This window comes from Aspergillus affinis (assembly GCF_023601865.1).
Source record: "Aspergillus affinis strain CMG 70 chromosome Unknown NODE_12_length_464043_cov_86_772839, whole genome shotgun sequence".
Lineage (NCBI taxonomy): Eukaryota > Fungi > Ascomycota > Eurotiomycetes > Eurotiales > Aspergillaceae > Aspergillus > Aspergillus affinis.
Genome location: NW_026515793.1, coordinates 315,265 through 337,285, shown reverse-complemented (window position 1 = coordinate 337,285; position 22,021 = coordinate 315,265). Strand labels below are relative to the sequence as shown.

The 22,021-nt window shown below is 52.4% G+C and overlaps 6 protein-coding genes across 6 annotated transcripts; 3 read left to right on the top strand and 3 right to left on the bottom strand.

The window, feature by feature from the left end:
* Positions 1-35: 35 nt before the first annotated feature.
* On the top strand, positions 36-3,431 carry KD926_001520 (putative cytochrome P450 alkane hydroxylase; the record flags this gene model as incomplete). Its single annotated transcript, XM_053096759.1, has 5 exons — positions 36-1,410; positions 1,497-1,630; positions 2,186-2,479; positions 2,552-3,205; positions 3,258-3,431. 5 exons carry the CDS (start codon positions 36-38, stop codon positions 3,429-3,431), a joined length of 2,631 nt encoding a protein of 876 aa, XP_052959270.1.
* A 1,347-nt stretch (positions 3,432-4,778) lies between these two features.
* Positions 4,779-5,803, bottom strand: KD926_001519 (uncharacterized protein; the record flags this gene model as incomplete). The annotated part of the gene is made up of 3 exons (XM_053096758.1): positions 4,779-4,915; positions 4,972-5,628; positions 5,698-5,803. The coding sequence occupies 3 exons, from the start codon at positions 5,801-5,803 to the stop codon at positions 4,779-4,781; spliced, it is 900 nt and encodes a 299-aa protein (XP_052959269.1).
* Positions 5,804-7,070: 1,267 nt separating this feature from the next.
* KD926_001518 (uncharacterized protein) lies at positions 7,071-7,753 on the bottom strand (the record flags this gene model as incomplete). Its single annotated transcript, XM_053096757.1, has 3 exons — positions 7,071-7,183; positions 7,287-7,388; positions 7,459-7,753. The coding sequence occupies 3 exons, from the start codon at positions 7,751-7,753 to the stop codon at positions 7,071-7,073; spliced, it is 510 nt and encodes a 169-aa protein (XP_052959268.1).
* A 1,459-nt stretch (positions 7,754-9,212) lies between these two features.
* KD926_001517 (DNA-dependent ATPase RAD26) lies at positions 9,213-12,928 on the bottom strand (the record flags this gene model as incomplete). The annotated part of the gene is made up of 3 exons (XM_053096756.1): positions 9,213-12,531; positions 12,582-12,655; positions 12,719-12,928. 3 exons carry the CDS (start codon positions 12,926-12,928, stop codon positions 9,213-9,215), a joined length of 3,603 nt encoding a protein of 1,200 aa, XP_052959267.1.
* A 1,932-nt stretch (positions 12,929-14,860) lies between these two features.
* On the top strand, positions 14,861-17,965 carry KD926_001516 (putative protein kinase Yak1; the record flags this gene model as incomplete). Its single annotated transcript, XM_053096755.1, has 8 exons — positions 14,861-15,404; positions 15,485-15,759; positions 15,816-16,015; positions 16,083-16,242; positions 16,299-16,558; positions 16,617-16,736; positions 16,790-17,148; positions 17,202-17,965. 8 exons carry the CDS (start codon positions 14,861-14,863, stop codon positions 17,963-17,965), a joined length of 2,682 nt encoding a protein of 893 aa, XP_052959266.1.
* A 1,234-nt stretch (positions 17,966-19,199) lies between these two features.
* nip1 (translation initiation factor eIF3 core subunit c) lies at positions 19,200-21,876 on the top strand (the record flags this gene model as incomplete). The annotated part of the gene is made up of 2 exons (XM_053096754.1): positions 19,200-19,539; positions 19,616-21,876. The coding sequence occupies 2 exons, from the start codon at positions 19,200-19,202 to the stop codon at positions 21,874-21,876; spliced, it is 2,601 nt and encodes an 866-aa protein (XP_052959265.1).
* Between the last annotated feature and the right edge of the window lie 145 nt (positions 21,877-22,021).

The following is a 22,021-nucleotide window of genomic DNA, read 5'->3' as shown; positions in this document are numbered from 1 at the left end:
ATCCTCCGAGTGATTTCTTAACCCCCCCTGCAACCATGCTGGCTCCCCTGGTAGTCTTTGGTGGCGCCCTGTACCTGACCTTCTTGGTCCTACAATACATTCAACAACTATACAAGCAGCGCAAGCACGCACAATCCCTACGTTGTCAACCGGCCCCCCCAGGCACCCCCGGTATCTTCGGCTTTAGGTCCTTTTATCGATTGTCTCGCGCCGCCAAAGAAAAACGATGGGTGGAATACATAGCTAATCAGTACGGAATTTATGGAAATACCTTCACGCAGAAGGTCATGGGTCGGTGGATGATTTCCACCATTGATCCGGAAAACATCAAGGCTATCCTAGCCACCCAGTTCACCGACTTCAGCTTGGGGACCCGGCACCGCGAGTTCTACCCCTTACTTGGCGATGGCATTTTCACTCTCGACGCCGGAGGTTGGTCTCATGCGCGGGGTCTCTTGCGACCCCAGTTCGCGCGAGACCAGGTGGCCGACCTGAATCTCATGGATGGCCATATCTCCCGTATGATTGATCTCATTCCGACCGACGGCTCATCCTTTGATATTCAGCGCCTTTTCTTCATGTTGACCATCGATTCTGCGACACACTTCCTTTTCGGCGAGTCCGTGGGCTCGATGCACTCTTCCGCCGATGCGGGTCTTCTGGAGAAGTCGTCGGTTGGCAATGCCCAGGGCTTTGCGGAGGCATTCAACACATCCCAGGATTATCTTACGGCACGGTCCCGAGCGGTGGGCTTCTACTGGATGGTGAATCCGAAGGAATTCCAGGATTCCGTCAAGCGTGTCCACGAGGTCGTGGACCATTATGTGCGCCTCGCGATCGAATCCAAGAATCATCCCGAAAAGAAGGAGCAGGGACGATACATCTTCGCTGAAGCACTGGCCGAGGACAACGACGACCCCAAGGTTCTTCGTGATAACATGCTGAATATCTTGCTCGCCGGTCGTGATACCACGGCCAGTCTACTCAGCTCGGCCTTTTTCTTTATGTCTCGCAACCCCGCCGTCTGGAAGAAGCTTCGGGGGTTAATCGTGGAGGAATTCGGAGATAGCGAACACCCAAGAGAACAGATCACACAGACCAAGTTGAAGGACATCCCGTACCTGCGATACGTCCTGAATGAAGTCCTTCGGTTGATGCCACCCGTGCCTTTGAATTTCCGTGTCGCTACTAGGGACACCTCGCTGCCTGTGGGAGGAGGGCCGGATCGCAAATCTCCAATCTACGTCACAAAGGGAATGGTTGTCACTTACAGTGTCTACGCCATGCATCGACGGACCGACTTCTACGGCCCGGATGCACACGTCTTCCGTCCAGAACGTTGGCAGGAAAATGGGCGACGCAGCTGGGACTATCTTCCTTTCAACGGCGGGCCACGCATCTGTCTTGGTCGTAAGTTACCCTGCGCCAATTGACCCTTGGCTTCTATTGTTCCCATTGGCGAGACTCTCGATTGCTAACAACTCTAATTCGTACAGAGCAATATGCACTCACAGAAGCAAGCTACACGTTGGTCAAGCTGGCTCAGAAATTCGAAACCGTAGAATGTGCCGATCCGGAAATCCAGGTGCCCAAGATTCATTCGACTCTCACCATGTCGCATGACCGGGGAGTGAAAGTCAGACTTTCTTAATATTTAGGAAAACAATCTGTTCCATGTGATAATGATATTGAAGGTTTAGCGATGGTCATCCAAACCTGTAGCGGGTGTAACACGTAAACCAATAGGTAGCCTCAGGCATCTTCCCTGTAGGGAACTGCCCAGCCCCATTGTGGCGCTGGAGAGAGTGTGTGGCGCAACCCCCCGTGACCCGGCGACTCTCACCCAATTATTCCGCGGCTTTGTTCTGGCGCATTTCAATGTCCAGCTTGAGCTCTGCAGCGCCATCATCCCCTGCTTTTTTCTCATGAACTGAGAGATCATTACGCCCTCCTGTCTTGACTGCTTCCAGTGTCTGACAAGTGACTCCACAAGATTCGCGATATTGATCTCTGAACCCTCTCTGTCAGCCAGCAAGTCTGAATACTAGACTGCTGCTCCCCGTGAAATCCCATCTCCAATTCCTGCGTCCAGAAAATTATTCTCGACGCAGAAAATATGCCCACTCCCTCCAAGCAAACCCCCAGACACTTTCCCACAGTAGCAGTCGTCGTACCCAGAATGCAGGTCCCGTCTACCGCGGCCCCACCCCAAGGCTCCGATCCCTCGAAATCGAAAATTGTGAAACCGGATCCTGTCAATAATAATAATCCAAGTACTTCTACGCTGTCTACCATCGGCACCATGAGCAATCCAGTTAATGTCGCGCCGAGCGCCGTTCGGCCTCAGCAGCCTCAACCCGGGACGAAGGGGAACATCGCCCCGGTCGTGGTCGACAATGGGGCTTCCAGCGCCGAGATCTCGGAGTCCGAAATGCAACTTGTATCTTCTTTGGCGAAACTCCAGAAATTGGAGGCCATGGTATGTTGTTCCCCCTTACACCTCCTGCTGGCGTGCATGCTCTGGAAAATGTATGGGTTTTAACACTCGCAGGTTCACCAACTCCGGACTCTGCTTCCGGATCGCCTACTGGATCCACTGCGACCAAACCCGAATCCCAAGGCTGCCGCTCAGTCGGTGCCGAGATCACCGGGGGTTCTGTTTCAGCAGCTTTCCCAAAGCTTTCAGGATGGCACTGCCGAAGTCCAGGCGTTCCAGAATATGTGGCGCGGCCCTGAAATGAAAGCCGTCTGGGAGCATGTCGATGCGCAGATCAAGGAGAATGGCGGCATCTTGCTGCAGCCTACCGGGGTTTGGGAGCAAGATTACGACACGATCCTTGAAGAGCTGCTCAAGGAGCAAGAGAAGCAGAACGAGCAGCAGCGCAAAGCTGGCGAGGAGCAGGAACGGTCGAATATCCGATCGGCTGAGGGCGGGTGGAGAGCGGTCGTGGACGGCTTTGCTCAGAGAAATGTGCCCGGTATGCGTTTGATTCCCAGTAAGAGTCAGGATTCTGTTATCGTTGCTCTTGCAAAGGCGGGGATGGTCTTCGATGTCCACACCGTTGGCGGAACGGAAGGGAATGGTGTGCCTGAATGGCAAGTCACGAGTAAGGCGGCTCCAGGACAGTCCCAGACGAAGATGGAGAAGTCGATCACCGACTGCCTGAATGCACGACCTCAGCAATGGGATCTTGCGCATCTACTTGTAAGTTTACATCGCCGACTGCTGGGACTGCTCTAGCTCACATCATTACCAGGACATGATATCTTCCTACTCCAGCATCAAGCAGACACCCTGCATGAAGTGCGGCAAGATGACTGACGCAGCAACTCAACTACCAACGATCCGCCAGCACAAACTTATGCCTTCTCCAACGGCAGGGCAACCGCCATCTTCAACCTGGGAGGCCTATCATGCCAGCTGCCTATGATCGACCCCTGGGCTTGAACACTATACCAAAGCACACAGCACCACCATCACAAACTCAAATCACTCCAATCCCATCACAGATTCAGGTCAATGCAATCCAATCCACGGCATCCAGCCCTCACTACCACCCAGTACTCCTAGTACTCTAATATACCAGATCATTTCGCCAATAAACCGAGTCGTTCGCCCATCTCGAACCCAGATCCACAATAGAACCACATGTCCATCACACACACACACAAAACTGCACTTCCAACCAAGCGTCCTTCCTCATCTGGAAACCGATAACTTCCTCATTCAAGAAATAATATCTTTCATCCAGCTTCCTCGACCATAGAGCCGGCCTACCTTTCTGATTATCATCGTCCTTTTCACAACAATACCCACACCCATACCTGCAATTCACGCCCACATACATTTTATTCCCTCTCTCCTCTTTCCCCTCCGCGCCGTCACCATCAAGACCAACTGTCTCGTCTGGCTTCGCGGCGTCGCTTCTATCGACGAAGATATCAGGCCCAGGACATCGATTAATCGCCATCGACAACACCATTGGGTTGGGTTTCTGCGACGGGGTTTTTTTACGCCAGATCCAGTCTAGTTGGGAGGAAGATTTACTTTTCTTGACCGGTGTTGAACGGATGTACAATAATGGGGTGATTTGAACTTAAGATAAAGCAATGTGAATATGCAAGATCAACAAACCAGTCATTCATCACTGCTCAGATAGCACAAGGGAGGGGAATCAAACTATTAAAATAAGGATTGTTACACCATGCTGTGTGTAGGTTGGATTGGATTGGATAGGATTTATTGACCAGATGTATGGTGGAGGATGAATGAATTAAATTGAAATCATAAGATTAGCGTAGATATGCGGTTTCAATTCTGTTCCGTCCTGTCCTCTCCTAACGCTATTTCACTTCTTTGTCGAACTCAAGATCTGCAAATAGATCCATGTACAATACCCATCAGAATTAATCCTATGTATCAAATCAACCAGCTCATTATACAGGCAAAAAAAAAAAAATGGGAAAAGAGAGAGGAAAAAATCACACGAGGTAAATCATCCGCAAAATGATAATTATACTCAAAAATTTCCTCGCTGGTGCTGTAGGGGGAAAAGGAAAGATGAAATAAAATGAACAATGGAATAAGAGAAATAGATCCCAAGCAATATACCGCATTTAAACGCCAGGCCAAGTTCCTTTGCTGAGAGTAACGCTATCGTCATGACTGAAAACGAGAATTCGCTCAGTTCGATGCAATGAATATTCTTTTTTTTTGTGATGTATGTAGGAGTGTAGTTATTTTCATCACCGGTGTTGGGAGTCCGGAGTTGAAGAGATCATGTGGAGAAGACGCCGAAATCTCCAGCGAACCAAGTGAAGGAGGCGACGGTTATCAATACCATTCCGACTGCAAACTTGAGGGCTTGGCGCTCCATGTCGGATAGAGCTCCGCTGCAGGTTACGCAGTGGTATTCTGGATCAAGTTAGATGGTTGGCATTTTAGAGGCCTTGGGGCAGATGTAGACTTACCATTCAGTGGAGTGTATGATTGCGGCACATACATCCCGAAGTTCATTTGGTTCTGCGAGCTCAGGTGACCGGGGCCGGCCGTGTCACCGATCTCGGTGTCCGCATCGTAGATGACCAAGGTGTAGGTCGCAGTCAGGAGAGGAACGGTCGCGTTAGCCTGGTACTTCTTGGTATCCCACACAACCTTTCCGGTCTCCTCGACACTCATGTTGCTCGAAATCGTGTAAGTGGCACTGTTCAGACTGCAAGAGGCAATGACATTGACGGCAGACGGGGTCACCAGCAGCGAGGTGTAGTTCCAGACGAAAGTGACATCTTCACCGATCTTGTAGTAGCTCGAGGCACCGGTCGACGGGGTCAGCATCTTGACACCACCGGCCGGCGAACGAGGATCGATCGAGGTCGAGGTTGTTTTCTTGTCATCCTTCGTCTTGCTGGCCTTGCCCGTCTTCGTCCCAGTCTCCTTGCCAGTCTTTTTACCGGTTTCCTTGCCAGTCTCTTTACCGGTTTCCTTGCCAGTTGCGGTGCCAGTTTCCTTTCCGGTCTCCTTTCCGGTCTTTGTCTTGGAGTCGTCGTCGGTCGCTGTCTTCGTGGCGGCCTTATCGGTGGTCGCGGCGGCGCCCGTAGTGGCCTTGTCAGCAGCGGTGGTAGTCTCATCTGAGGAACCAAAGACAATTAGCATGAGTCGACTAAATGAAATATAGGAAGAGTTTCGATGATACTAACCAGCTCGAGCAGCCAGGGCTCCGTGGCCCACGTTTAATCCATTTGACCAAGCCGAGACCAGGCCGAGGAAGAGGTAAACGACGGAAAGAAAGGTGGTTGTCCGCATGATGAAAGAAATTCGATGGCGTTGCTAGGTACGGTCGAACGAATCGAATAAGAAAACAAAAAGACAGCTCAACCAGATCCCGTAGTAGATAAACTCGATTCCGATCGATGGTCCAATAGTCCCCAGGGTTCCCCAATATTGACAGCAAACGAGTGAGTGGGAACGAAGATCAGGGAAAAGTCGAGTGAGAGATCAACAGAAAGAAATCGGGGGTGCTTTTTTTTGCCCCAGGCCCAGACAGACAGACGGCAGAATTGCTCAGGAGACGGCGAGTCAAGTGGGATGCAAAGTAGGCCAATTATTATTCCAGCGCGGTGGGCCCTGAAACCTGCAGATCGGGTGATAAGGAGCCCGGGAGGAGACTGAGAGCGGGCGGGTGGGTAAACAATGTACGGAGTAAAGCGAGTGACTGGGGAGCGCAACGAGGGTAGACAACAACGGACGAGAGGACAGGATGAAGTCTAACAGAGGCAGCGAGATAGGGAAAAGATGAGAAACAAAGACGCAGAGCGAGCGAGGGCCGTGAGAAGTTGAGAAGTGGCCGGCCAAAGGCGAAAATGGTGAAAAAGACCAGAAAGAAGTCAACAGCGCTAACCCTCTTTGGGCATCGCATGTGAGACACCGTCTATTTTTGGCTGCCGGCCTGAGGCATCACATTGATTGGCCTGGTTTGGCTGTCGTCGTCCACACCGCGCCTCACAGACCCGACAGTGTGTCTCGCACTCTTTCATCTTCGGTCTGCCACCCTACGAGGTAGTCTCGATTCCGCAAGACTACGGAAAACTCCGTCCCCGGCCTCGGTGGTGAGTTCTCCGACCTCCAGGATCTCCACGGTCGCCCGGCGGACCGGCCGAGCCAGCTGCCGTGCATTATTGGCAATTATTGGCAACGAACCTTGGGTGATCGTTGGCTGGGAAAAAGTATATCGTCCTGTCGCATTTCCGTCGATCGAGATACATACAAGATACATACATGCAACAATTATTATCAAACATCAAGAAAGAAATACCTAATTACCCGTTATCCACTCCCCGAAGCCCAACATGCCGTCCGCCATGAATATTTCCAAGGCCATCACAGTCATTACAGAAAATTATCATTATCCGGATGCCCGCACGGCATCTCCCCGACGGCCTATCAATAGACTTTCATTGACTCTGGTACGGATCTGGGAGAAGCGAGTGGTACATCGTCCGTATGAATCATCAACTTGCGCCAAGCGCGTCATGAACCATTATCCTCGTCGGGTGGCACCGAGTCGTTGCTCTTACGACAGGTGCTCGACTTCCAGGTTAACTTTGCTGCAGGACGAGGGCAGCTTGGCTTCGTAGGGGCGGTAAAGGTAGAATAGCTGGGGTTCGTTGTGGTACCAATCGCACACTATCGGTTCGAGCGGTCCGTTAGTGGCAAATTCGCTGAAGATGACTTCATGCCCCCCACTGACAGACACTGAAGGCCAATGCATTACGGGGGGATAACTTACCCAACCAACCTCCGAAGAGATCATTTGACCATTGCAATCCGGTGCCATCGATGATGAACCCATCGTTCCCGTATCCGGTGTTGATCTCGACCGGTTCCCACGCTAACAAGTGGAAAGGCAAAAAGTTAACCTCAATTGTCCTAAATCTAGGCCCTCCGAGGCGAGTACTCACCGGCATAGTTGTTGTGCGGGGGCATGTTGAGTCCCCAAGGGAAAGGAGTGTCTAGGGCAAACTGGGCGTGCGTGTTGTTCAGGAAGACCGGGTTGGCCGTGTTGGTGTCCGAGGTCAGGACGGCGTCGTTGAATCCGGCACCGGTGTGGTAGGCATACAAGTAGAGATCGTTGTGCTTCGACTCGGATGCCCCGGCTGTCTTCAGGTGGAAGGTGTCGCTGGCGTTGCTCGCTCGTGCGATCGGGTTGGCTGCCACGACGGAGACCAGCAGAGCAAGTGAAGAGAGAAGCTTCATGGTGAAAGAATGGTCTTGTAGAAAGTACAGACAAGGAAAGAGAGTAGCGAGAGTTTGTAGGAACAGAACGAAGGAAACTGCTCGAGAGACGAAGAGAGAAAGAGAGAGAGAGAGAGAGAGAGAGAGAGAGGGATGCAGGAAGGAGGGAGATGGGAGGTGGCAAAGAGGGCGGATGGGAGAGGCTCTATATAACTTTTTTTTCTCCGGCCAGGACAACTTTAAAACTCTCGTCGGTATCCCCGCGGTGGATTTGTATGTAATGGTATTGATTTCCACCGGAAATTAAGCTGGAAAAGAGTTTGGAGAAGTTGAGGTCCGGCCGAGTCCCAGGCGTCGAGAGTTCAGGGCCTTAAGGTACAACAACTCTGACTTGGCACGCAGCAACCACGAAAGTCGATCTCCACAGGCGAGTGGATCAGTAACCATGGGCGGCGAATTTCAGAGGACGATCGTCGGTCAGCCGGGGAATGAAGGCGGGGGAGACTGAGACATTCAGCCCGGCCGGAGAATGTGACAAGCGTGCATTGGAGGAGAGATTGCGTCGGGATCGGAGATAAAGAATGAGGAAATGAAGCTATACGGAGGATAGAGCGAGGCATCGTCGATGTTATGGCCTGGTACTGCAAAGGTACTTTTCACGCACGGCCTGTATGTGCCAATACAGATGAGATACAGTACTTTGTTGCTATTTTTGTTGTCTCGCGTCGATCGTCAAACAAATCGTTGTCAGGGGTAGATAAAAAGCAGGGCATCCATGGTTGATCCGGGATGACGATCTACATCATTCTCCATCGGACATGTTCTTCTACTCTGGCGGGGATTTTTCTACCCACTTAGGTCCATGATAAGAGTGCTCTGCAGAATATAATCTAATACTTAATTAGAATCAGCCCTAGACAGTGCACCTCCCATCAACTAGAGTCGATAGCTTTCGACCTAGGTTAATGGCTAAAACACAAACTAGCGAGAATGACATTGTCATGTCACACCAACACCCATTGCACTCACTTTCAGGTTCCAAGGCTTTCACATCGTGACGACCATCGGTTCCATTGACTCTCACAATCTGGTACTCACCCCAACTGACATCACTTCCAGGGGTAAACAATATAAATGCAGATGGGAAATGAAAGGAGTCGCCTACTCCACGTCCACTGCAGTGTTTACGGCTTAACAGCCTCGGTTTCACACATCGATTACTCCATACCTCAGGTCATATCGTACACGTGCATTAACAAAATATCTGGTCTCAGATCTCATATGATTGACGCCATGTTCCAACTCTATTTCCCTGCCTAAACCCAAATGCAACAAGAAAAGAAGAAAAAAAGACAAAGTCTCCCATGCCGCGAGCAAATGTATGTTTATAATTAGATCTCCTTTGGTCCGTGGCACATCGTCGCCTTTTCCATCCAGTGGGAACAGGAGCTGAATGACCCCATCTGTCCGTGAGGAATAATCAGGACCTTTTTTGGGCGTACTCAGGCTTCAACGACCATTTCCCTCGTCCGTTGCGACCGCCCTTTTCCAGTACCGCAATCGTCTTGAGCATTTCTTTAAACTCCGCCGACCGCTGAGGCGTGGTGCAGAGACGATTAAAATGGTCAATCAACATTTGCGTATAGACTGACCCACCTTGAGATGTGATGTAATCTCGAATCCTGGTAATGAAGTCAATCCCGCTGGTAGCCTTGGCTGGTGCAGGGCTGTTGCTTGCGCTGCGAGACGAGGGCGTGCGCGCCGAGAGATTTGCCAAGATACTGGCAGACGACGGACCGGCTGGCCCTCGTCTGGCCGAGCTGCTACTTCCACCGAATGCCGGCTCCGCGGGCTTTCCGGCGAGACCAAACTGACCTGTCCACGTTGGTGTTCCAATTGGCACGGATCGGGCGGCTTCGCCTGCTCGTCGCAGCTCCTCGGCGGCCTCGGCGGCCACTTTCTTGGCTTCGGCCTCGATAATCTTGGGATCTGCGCGGATGACGCGTTTCCCGTTCACGATCTGGTCATGCTCCAGAGCGGAATGGACACCGGAACGAGCAAAAATGTTTTCCATCAGACGTGACTCTGACTTGGGGGCCGAAGACCCTTCATCCTGCTCGCTCGGCTTTTCTGGATCGCCCTGGAATTCCTCGACCGATGCGATGCCCTCCACCTTGCCGACCTCGTTCTTCTCCTGCTTCTCTGGAACTTCACTACCACGACCCCCTCCATGTCGCGTTCTGCTGGACTTTTGAGCAGGGCTATCACCACCCTCCTCGTACGTAACGTCGGCGTCCTGAAAGATCTTACTTGTTTCAGTCGGACCTTGCGTCTCGTCTCCGAGAGAAAACAGATCATGCAAATCACTCAATTGAAATGTCTGCCGTTGCTTGGGGTCCTTTAAGATCTTGTTGGTGAGGAACTGCTTGAATATCTGTCGGTGGTAGATCTTTTCTTCAATCGTTCCAGCCGTCATGAGTCGGTAGACAGTGACCTCCCGCTTCTGTCCCAGCCTCCATGCTCGCTCGCGCGCCTGCATATCGGTGGACGGGTTCCAATCCGGATCGAAGATTATGACTCGATCCGCCCCGGTGAGGTTCACGCCGAGACCTCCCACCTTTGTTGTGAGAAGGAACACGTGCAGGTCCGGGTCATTGTTGAACTCGTCGACCATAGTTTGTCGACGAGCTATAGGTGTAGTTCCGTCCATTCGTCGGTAATTGAATCCGGAAAGCGAGTTCATGAATTTCTCGAGAATATCCAACATGATGCGATGCTGTGTAAATAAAAGAGTCTTGTGCCCCGTGTCCTTCCACAGCTCTAGCAGCGACTTGACCACTTGCATTTTACCGGAGTGAGTGGCATTGCCATAGCCCGATTGGTGCGAGTTGAACTTGTGACTCTGTAAGTCTGGGTGGTTGCAAATCTTGCGCAGAATATCAACTCCGTACAAGACCTGCCGGCGTCCTCTAAGGATGGCTTGCATTTCCTGCGAGCCAAGGAAGGCTTCATATGCTTGTCGCTGAAGTTTTGTAAGCTTGCAGAACAAGACTTGCTCGCTCTTCTTCGGAAGGTCTGCCGCCACGTCCACCTTGAATCGCTGTAAAAGGTATGGGCTCATGGCATCTTTAAGGGTTTCGGCGCACTTGGTGGCCGTTTGAACTTGGAGATTGGAAGCATTCGCATAACCTCCTTGGCGGATGGGGAACTCGAACTGGTTTCGGAAGTTAACCAAGGTCCCCAGGCGCATAGGAAAGACAAAGTCGAATAGCGACCAGAGCTCCGTGAGGTTGTTCTGCATGGGGGTGCCGGATAGAATAATCCGGTGCGGGGTTCGAAGCTCTTTGCAATGTATAGTGATTGATGTGTTCGGATTCCGAATCTTATGGCCTTCGTCGAGGATCGCGCACCCCCATTCTATCGGGATCAGGAGAGGTGCGTACGTCTGTAGACCAGAGTACGTAGTCACCAACACATGACCTTCTTCTATAACGCGCTTGACCACTTTCCTGCCAGCCTTCAGGCCGCCTGAGACGCCGCGAGAATCCCGCGTCTGCGTCAAGAGCGCATCTTCTCTGCTGGTCTCATTCCGGATGTTGACCATACCACTGCCAGAGGTATGTAGGATCGAAACACGGAGCGGTGGCCACCATCGATGAAACTCGTTGACCCACTGTTTCATGACCGTGGCGGGGCACACGACGATAACCGGCTTCGTTAGCTTTTTACTATAGTGGAGTCCAGCCAGGAAGGCAATAACTTGGATGGTCTTTCCTAGTCCCATCTCATCACCGATTATGCCGCCTACTTGCTGCTGCTGCAATTCCCATAGCCACTGGACTCCAGTCTTCTGGTAATCAAACAGAAGCGGATGGACATCACCGGGTATACGATAGGAGTTATCGTATGGTAGATCCGGGACGGTGGGGTGTGGCATGAACCACTCTTCTTCCTGCCCATCATGGCCAGCGTCGGACTCCATATCCATTCTTTGCGCCTGCAGAGTGCGTCGTCGGGCAGCACTCCTACGCTCGACCCAGCTCTGAAGTCTAGATTGATAGACCTTTTCGTTTCCGTCGTCTACCCCGCTGAAGTCTTCCATGTCATCCGCCGTCTTCGTTTTCCCCGAAGCTGCGGGTCGTGCAGTTCTCTCCTCGGTTATAAAGTCCTCGTCATCAGAGGATAGTGATTCTGCTCCTTCAGATGCCACATAACTCCCCGAACCATCGTCGGAAGGAGCCTCCTCCGCCGGGCTTTCTACCGTTAGTTCTGGATCGTCTGGTTGCGAAGCATCTCGCGCATGATCCTCTTTTTCTAGCCTTCGCTTCTTCTTTGGGCGCTCAGCTTTCTCTTCGATGGAGTTTTCGCTGGCTTCGTCAAACCCGAAGCCTGGACGCACCAAGTTTCGATGCGAGACCGTAGAGCGTTGCTTAACTTGTTCAAGTGCATCTTTCTCATCGCGCTCATCTTCGGCATCAATCAGTGTATCATGAAGACTATATAAGGGCCCTTCGGTTGGGCCAGAACCCATAGTTGAAAAGGGTGTAATTTTTCCGGTTCGGATGAGATAGTCTCTCCGAGACTCGTGAGGCTGTCTTCCCGTTCCATTTTCTTGCACGTCAGGTTCTCTCCCTTGTTGCCTCTCGTCCATGCGCTGCCGGATTTCTTTCAAGTCGCTTGCCAACGTAGCATTGCGGGATTCTAATTTTTGCATGTCATTCTGAATGCGAACACGGGCGGCAGTGCCAACTGGCTGTGATAGGCGTTGGTGTAATTTCAAGATCTGCGATTCGACTTTTCTAGTAGAAGCATGAGCATTGTGACAGGCAGAAGGAAACTGAGGCCATACTCTTTTTCCTGGTTAGTCTTCTCTAGTCGCTTGTTATCGCGTTCATCGGCCTGCTCCAGGAGCAACTTATCGGCCTATTACTTTGGTCAGGGGAGTTGATACTTTGGCAGGGGAACTTAGTCGCGATTGGGATATACCTGGCGTGAGATATCTCTCTCAAGATCATCCTGGTCTCGAACGTCGGCCTGGAGCTCTCGGAGGCGGCTGGCTTCGTCTACGCCCGACAAAGGTGCCTGGTTGGGTGTATTGGAGCCCTCTGGCTGCTCCGGTCGGTCTTCCTGGTTCTGAGATTGAGGAATCCCGTCCTGGACTGCAGAATCAACATCGCCCGTCCCGTCGTCGGCCATGATTTGAGGGGTAAATGAAGGCTCCTGGGCGAAAGTCTAGTGAAGTCTCGGTGATTCTTTGAGCGCGTTGTTCGGTCCTTCATAAGCTGCATAAATCATTCGGGCCAAAAATCATAGTTGTATAAATACAGAAAATAAGAGAGGAAATAAGCAAGATGTGGCTTTTGCCACAGTCGCAGATGGCACGGTCAGCAGGAAAATGTGAGATTAACTTGAATGAAACATTGACGAGTTGGAGGACGTCAGGACGGTTCTAGACTTAATCCTGGCATGTGCGCGAGATCCTTAGCACTGTGCGCGCCCTCTTCTTCGATGCGACAGGCTTGAAGAGGGAGGGAGAGAAATCCGGCGCCGAGGGACCGTGAGGAGTGACGATACTCGTCCGTACAAGGCAGAAGTGCCGGCAGAATCGACTCACCGATGGCTGCCTGACACCCACCGCTTTCGGGCTGAGTCATCCCCCCGTCCTTTCGCCTCCCACGTCACCGCTTTGGGTTGCAACTGTAGGACTCGAGTCTCACTTTCAAGCTTCTCTCTCTGACTTCTTCTGACTCTGGCTTTACCGTGGCTGGCTCTGACCCCAGATGAAGTCATTAACTTTCGGTTTCTGCACTCGGTAAGGATGGCAGACTCAAGGACACTGCACTCCATGTACACCGTACACCGTAGACCGGCCTGTCTAAGAATATCACGATGTCGGGCAATTTCCCAGTAGTTAGTCGCAACTCTGGAGATTTGATCAACACAAAAGTCAAACCCGACGGTCGCTAAGGCGCTTCTAAGGGGGCGGCTTGGCTCCACTGGGCGATTGATCGTCCAAGAGGTTGGTCAAGAGGCAGGCCGTGGCACGGAGCAAAGACTAAGGAAAGACTAGACGAGATCCATCCATCTCAGACCAGACCTGGCTTGCTTGCGCATGCACGTAAAATTAGATCTGAGGTTGTACTCCGGACTGTTTGTGTCGACACTCGACAGAGACAGCATCCCCGGGTATTTAAATCACTAGTCATAATTAATATACACAGAACCTGGCAGTGATGATTGTTATGTACTTTAAGAGGCGATCCATAGTTGACACCTGATTTGATCCCTTGAGCAACGATTTCCCGCTGGACACAACAACGGTTGTCATCATCATCATCATCATCATCATCATTATTACTCTGCTGCGGGAACTTGGCTTTGCTGCCTTATTGGAGACCGCGTAATATCCAATGGGAGGCCCCCAAAAGCGGCCAGCCTCAGGACTCATCTTCTGTTTCTGTTTCTGCTTCTCTTCTTCTTTTCGCGTTCCTCCTCGCCCCCTCCTCCTCCTCCCTCCGCATTAGCCTCTTTCGCTCAACTCTCTAGGAGTCGCTTTTCCACCTTGTCCCCTTTTTTTTTTCTGTTTTCTTTTTTAATTGTGTCTCCCACCATTTTATTTTATACATTTTTCCATTACACTCTGTTGTTCTCTGTGGACCGTGGACTTCAGCCCGGATTTCCCGCGCTTCTCCGGGTGTCCAGCAGTGCTTCTGCCCTGCCCCAGCCTCCTTGGCGTGTTGATACCCATTCCCACTGTGCATTGCGACCGCCCCCCGTTCCTCTGCAACCCTCGCCCTTTGGACCACCAGTCCACCTCCCACTCCCACCGTCCATCCCTTTCACCTTGACCCAAGCCATCCTGCGGATAATGAGGTGCCACACAAATCGGAATTAACATCAATTCCTCCTTCTCGCCTCCCACCCTTCGAATTGCATCGGGGTTCGCTCGTGTTCCGCGTCTCCGCCTGATTGCGTCGGCCGTCCCCGCTGCTATCTACCTCCCGGTCGCAGTGCATGTGCGCTGTCCACGGCAACAGACGATCGATCTTCCTTTCCAATTCCCTCTTTCCTCCCACCTCCGACCGGACATTCATCGCGAGAGAGGAACACAAAAAGTGCGGATAAAAGATGGACTCGCAGTGGCAGCCCTATCAGGATCCCTTAATGGGCCGTCCCGCGCAGTTCAATAACGGGCAACCGCTTGCTGCGAAGTACGCTGGTCAGCCACAACAAGCACAACAGGCTCCTGTTGGCTATACCTATGAGGCTTTCCAAACACCCGCCCTGGCGGCCAAGCCTCCAACCATGACCGCCAACTCGAAATCGGTTCCTATGGCATCTTCTCCGGCCGCGACGCCACGTAGTCGCGATTATGTCACCGATGCCGACACCACCATGGAGGACGCGGACCCGTATAATCGAGCGAAATACTCTGCGGCCAGGCCAAGTCATCATAGCCGACCGTCTTCCCAGTACTTCCCTCATGAAGAGTCTTCGGCCGCTCGCAGGTACTCCCCGATGAACGTCCTGTCACCCACGATGCCGTATAATACGAGCCCTGGGAAGGGTCCCGCTACCTACGTCCACCCTCCCGCTGCCAACCAGACTCGTCGCTCGCCGACGAGAATGCCGAATTACTCTTCGCCGCCTCAATCATACCAGTCGCCTCCCTGTGAGCCCCTGCCCTTGTTGTTCGATTCTACTCGCATGCGTGCTGTCTTGGATGACGCTCAGTAACTAATCCCTGCTTAGCGACTGGATCGCGACCCCCTAGGCTCCCTCCTTTGCAGGCTACCGACCTGGGCCTCGATCAATATTACCCTCCCTCGGCAGGATCTCAGCTCGGTGCGGCCTTTGGGCAGGATGGAAGGTCTCCACACCCCACATTCATATCTGGCCCAAACCAGCAACCAGGCCGCGGACCGGTGCCCAAGTTCCAGAAAATCAAGTCGGTCCAGGAGCTTCAGCCACGCATCAATGTGCAGCCCCCATACAGAAGAGCTAATCCCGAAGGCGGCTTCATTAGTGTAAGTTTCTTGCGAGTCGCCCGGGGCCGTTGTAACTTTCCCTAATATCTGCGCAGCCCCTTCAAGCTCTGACGATGCATCTGCCCTCCACTTATCGGATATGCAACCCGGGCTTCAATTACGAATCATCGAGGAACCCGAGACGAGTACTCACCAAACCCAGCAAGGGTGTCAAGAATGATGGATACGATAACGAAGATAGTGACTACATCCTATATGTGAATGATATCCTGGGAAGCGAGGAAGCCGGTCACAAGTGCGTTCAGGCCTCGGCATCTCCTGTCCAGCCCCGACGTGTGCAATAGTGCTGACCACCGATTTAGAAACCGCTATCTTATTCTTGATGTGCTTGGCCAAGGTACTTTCGGACAAGTCGTCAAATGCCAGAATCTGAAAACCCAGGAAGTCGTGGCTGTCAAGGTCATCAAGAATAAGACTGCCTACTTCAATCAGAGTATGATGGAGGTCTCTGTTTTGGACCTGGTACGTTTTTCTGCGTCACCCTCTTGTGGACCATAGCTTACCCTGTGACACCACAGCTCAACAGCAGATACGACAAAAATGATGACCACCATCTACTCCGGCTGAAGGATACCTTTATCCACAGACAGCATCTCTGTTTGACTTTTGAGCTGCTCAGTGTTAACCTTTACGAACTCATCAAACAAAACCAATTCCGAGGGTTAAGCACAACGTTGGTACGGGTGTTTGCCCAACAATTGCTGAATGCATTGAGTCTTTTGAACAAGGCGCACTTGATCCACTGTGACTTGAAACCGGAGAACATCCTCCTGAAAAAGTCCGTTGTCCTCCCCCGATGTCATGCATTATAAGGACTAACCCCCAGCTCCTTTTAGCCTAGAGAGCCCCATAATCAAAGTCATTGATTTTGGATCTGCTTGCGACGAACGGCAAACGGTTTACACATATATACAGTCGCGATTCTACCGTTCTCCCGAGGTTTTACTTGGCTTGCCGTACGTGGATTTATCTTGAGTCCCCGCAAACCCCACCTGCTAATTCACTCCAGGTACTCTTCTGCGATCGATATGTGGTCATTGGGCTGCATTGTTGTCGAGCTCTTCCTTGGTCTACCGTTGTTTCCTGGATCTTCCGAATACAATCAGGTGTGCCGTATTGTGGACATGATGGGCTTGCCTCCTTCCTGGATGCTGGAGATGGGCAAACAATCCGGGGAGTTCTTCGAGAAAACCCATGACGAATTTGGAAGGAAAACGTATCGTCTGAAGAGTCTGGAGCAGTATTCTCGAGAACATAACACGAAGGAGCAACCAAGCAAGAAGTATTTCCAGGCTACGACGCTGGAAGAAATAATCCGGAGCTACCCAATGCCACGGAAAAATATGAAACAGGCCGAAATTGAGAGGGGTATGTAGCGTTCCCACCAACCGCGCCGAGTATTTGCTAACGTTTTTGATCAGAAATCAATAACCGAACAGCTTTCATCGATTTCGTCCGAGGTTTGCTGACCATCAATCCGCTTGAGCGGTGGTCACCGCAACAGGCTAAATTGCATCCCTTTATTACCCAGCAGAAGTTTACAGGACCCTTTGTGCCGCCAATGAATCTGAAATACTCGGCGCTCAGCAAACCGGTCGCCCCTGGAATCCAGCAACAACAACAGGCGGAAGCGACAAGTAAGCAGAGGGCGGCCCAGGCGGCCCAGGCACAAACCGCGGCGCAGAATGCGTACTCGATGCAGATGAATCAGTTCCACCCGCCTGCTCATGCACAACCGCCGCCTCCTATGTACAACGGCATGTTTACAGGTCACCAGCAGGGTGCTCCCCCACCATACCCAACTCAGCCTCCCGGGTACGGCCACCAGATGAACATGATGCCGGGCCAAGTGCCCCAGGCTCAATACGCGCCGTCTCAAAGTCTGTATGCGCAGGCAACTACGAGGGCCGGTCGCCAACGTGCTTCGACAATGGACCCACAAGGAGGAGGAATTCCGCCTACTATTCAGCGAGTCGCCAGCCATCTGGATCCTAACGCACCCATTCGGTTGCAACCCAGTCCCGCGTATTATCCTCCGCCTCCTGAGGGGTACGCTGACCCTAACGCTGCTAACCAGCGTCGTCGGGGAAGCCGTGCGGGTGGCACCCGTAACCGGGATTTCATTCGGACCCTCGAGGACGGCGTGTTAGGTGACGGCTACGCCGCGCCCAACCAATGGCATTGAACGCACTGATCTTAGGCCAGTTTTAAGCGGCACCGAAGGTGCATCAACATTGTATTATAGCCAGCATACACTTCTGCACAAGAGTGTTCCGAGCGCGTTTTTTTCTTGGGTGATTAACGCGGGGCTGCTCCAAAATGTCGTCGGCTTCTTGTGGTGATTGAAAATTTGCTTGGAATCTCTAGCAGGTTTCTCTGCTATCAAGTCCTGCTCGTCCATTCCGTGGCCGACGAAGGAGTCGGTGGTTTCACAACCCACTGTCGAGATACATCCGTCCTATTGCCCTCGGGCGCATGGGATGGCGCCCTGTTGAATTACATTGAAGCGCAATGTCATTTCAACCCTCTTACGGATTCAAGTGACGCGAAACTTGCCCTTGGCGAGTATTCGTCGCCATGGTGCCTCTCGACGATGCTGCCGTCTTCCTGCTTCGATATTTGAGCTTTCAGATTTTCTGATGCTCATCTCTAGCTTTACAACTTTCCCCGCAACTCCTTCACATTCGCGTGTGTCTTTTTTCGGCATAGCTTGGAGTATTTGGAAAGACCGCGATTCAATTATCTTTGTATCATTCTCCACCCCCTTTCTTTTTTTTTTTTTTTTTCTTTGTCTTAGTCACTGCCACTGCATTACGATGTCGAATCTCATGTTATCTTTTTCTTTTCTTACATAGGGCACTGACTGATATTGCCACTCCATTTATAGCCTCCTCTCCCTTTTGTTTTCTTTTTTTCAGTCCCGTATAAAAGAACAAGAGCATTACTGTAGTTTGGATACTTGAATGGAATATTGGCACTCCTAGCTGTCTGGTACTGAGCGCGGCGTACTTCGATCCGGGTGGTAAATCAGGCAAAGGGGCACCGGCCTTCGTAGGACCCCCAAGCCTCGCTCTCCTTGTACTCCCTACTCCATGGAGTCCAGGGCGAGGGATGGCATCTCCACATTTCACACGATGGAGGCGGAGTCTCGATGACTCTGCCGTGTGCGGCCTCAGGCACCACCTGCCCCATGCGGTTAGGCGCCCACTCGCTTAAATTTCGTGTGTGGCTCGCGCAGACCAATCTGCGGCTCCCGAACCTCACAACTTGATTTTCCTTCAGCGAAGAGCCAACCAACTGGTTTAAGGGAATCGCCTAGACCATCTCCATTCGACTGTGCGTCACGCTCGCGTCTCAGGGGACCGATTATTTCAATTTCGCGACGTCTCTCGATCCGATCAGCCGATAAACCAGCCAAAATGTCGCGTTTCTTCTACGGTGGCGGTAGCGACAGCGACAGCAGCTCGTCCGACGAGGAGGAGGTCTACAGCGATCGTGAGGAGCAGGAGAAGAAGTCGGATGATGAAGAGTCCAGCGAGGACGACTCCTCGGAGGAGGAGGAAGATTCCGATGACGAAGCCGATGAAGCCGGTCCCAACCGTTTCTTGAGGGACGTTTCGGAGAGCGAGGAAAGTGAGGATGAGGAGAAAGTGACCGTCGTCAAGAGTGCCAAGGACAAGCGGGTGGATGAACTTGAGGGCACCATTAAGCTCATCGAAAATGCCGAGAAGATTAACGACTGGGCTGTGATCTCCGCCGGTGCGTGTTTTTTCTTTGGGGTCCCGGGAAAGAAGTTGCAGGGAAACGCGGTCCATGTACTAACAGGAGATTCTAGAGTTCGACAAGCTGAACCGCCAGATCGTCAAGGTTCTTCAGTCCGGCCCTGCTCCCAAGATCTACATCAAGACCGTTGCGGACCTTGAGGATCTCGTCAACGAGACCATTGTCAAGCAGAAGTCCTCGAACAAGAAGATGAACACCAGCAACGCCAAGGGATTTAACGCCGTCAAGCAACGTATCAAGAAGAACAACAAGGAGTACGCCACTCAAGTCGAGAAGTACCGCGCGAACAAGGATTCCTACATGGAGGCCGACGAGGAGGTCACCAAGCCTGCCGCTGCCGCCCCCAAGCCCGTCAAGACCAAGGTTGAGCGTGTCGAGGCGCCTGCCGCCGTCTCCGCCGCCGACGATGACGGCTTTGCTACCGTTGGCCGTGGTGGCAAGACTCTCCAGTACACCCCCGAGAGCATCCTTAAGCATCTCCGTGTGATTGTCGAATCTCGTGGAAAGAAGAACACAGACCGCCTTGAGCAGATCCGAACGATGGAGAAGCTTTTGGAAGTCTCCCAGTCTCCCTACCAGCGCATCCGTGTCTACCTCACCCTCATCTCGACCCGCTTCGACCTCACCTCCTCATCCTCCGCGAACTACATGAGCATCGATCAGTGGAAATTCGCTGAACAGGAATTCACCACTCTTCTTTCCGTCCTTGAGAGCAACCCCGACTACGTTGTCGCCGAAGGTGCCGAAGAGTGGGAGGACGATGAGAAGCAGCCCCAGCCCACCGACGGTGAGAAGGTCTATATCCCGGGCAGCATGGTCTCCTACGTTGAGAGACTCGATGACGAACTCACTCGGTCTTTGCAACACATTGACCCCCACACTTCCGAGTATATCGAGCGACTGAGCGATGAGAAGCAGCTTTACACCGCCATTGTCCGCGCCCAGACCTATGTTGAGAGTCTCACCAAGTCTGACAAGAGCGACCCCCGGCAGGACAGCCTGAACCGGGTGGTCATGAGGAGATTGGAACACATCTACTTCAAGCCTTCTCAGGTTGTTACCATCCTGGAGGAGGGTACCTGGAAGACCCTGGACACCAAGCTGGATTCGGCCATCACCCCTCGCAGCAAGACCGGCGATGTGACGAGCCTCGTTCAGACGCTCTGCAACTACCTCTTCAAGTTCAGCGATGGCATCATCAGAGCGCGTGCCATGCTCTCTCAGATCTACTTCCTTGCCCTGCACGATCAGTACTACCGCTCGCGTGACTTGATGCTCATGTCCCATCTTACCGAGAGCATCTCGAACTTCGACGTTAGCACTCAGATTCTTTTCAACCGCACTTTGGTCCAGATTGGCCTCTGTGCTTTCCGGGCCGGCCTTATCTACGAAGCTCAGAACACCCTCTCCGAAGTCTGCGGCAGCGGCCGTCAGAAAGAGCTCCTTGCCCAGGGCATCATCCTCCAGCGTTTCTCGACTGTGTCGCCGGAGCAAGAGCGCCTTGAGCGCCAGCGCCAGCTTCCCTTCCACATGCACATCAACCTGGAACTCCTTGAATGTATCTACCTGACCTCCAGCATGTTCCTGGAAGTTCCTCTGATGGCCCAGACCTCGTCCGCCCCCGAGATGAAGCGCCGTGTCATCTCCAAGACTTTCCGTCGTATGTTGGACTACAACGAGCGACAGGTCTTCACCGGTCCCGCCGAGAACACTCGCGATGGTGTCATCATGAGTGCCAAGTTCCTTGCCGCTGGTGACTGGAAGAAGGCCGCCGAGATGCTTGGCTCCATCAAGATCTGGGACCTGATGCCCCAGCCCGACAAGATCAAGGAGATGCTGTCCCAGCAGATCCAGGAAGAGGGCCTCCGGACCTACCTGTTCACCTACGCTCCCTTCTACGACAGCGTGGCTATCGACACTTTGGCCAACATGTTCGAGCTCCCCGAGAAGAAGATTGGTGCTATCATTAGCCGCATGATCTCGCACGAGGAGTTGGCTGCTGCCCTCGACCAGGTCAACGGCGCCATTGTCTTCCGCAAGGGTGTCGAGCTGTCTCGTCTCCAATCGCAGATCGTCACTCTTTCCGACAAGTCGATGAACCTCTTGGAGGCCAACGAGAAGACTCTCGAGCAGCGCACTCAAGGCATGGCCAACGCCTTCCAGCGCGATCAGGGCGCCGGCGCCCGTGGTGGCCGTGGTCCTCGCCAGGGTCAGGCCCGTGGTGGCGCCAGATTCCCTGGCGGTCAACAAGGTCGTCGACCTGGCGGACAGCAGTTCGGTGGCGGTGCGTTGGGTGGAGCTATCAAGGCATAAAAAATGTTAGTAATGGCATTCATATCTTTTCATGGTTTTAATGCTCCTCTTGGAATTTAACTGCGTATGATTCCATGTGCTTTTATCCATTATGGCTTCTTTTTTCTTTTTTCTTTTCCATTTCTTTTTCATTTACGGCAGAGGA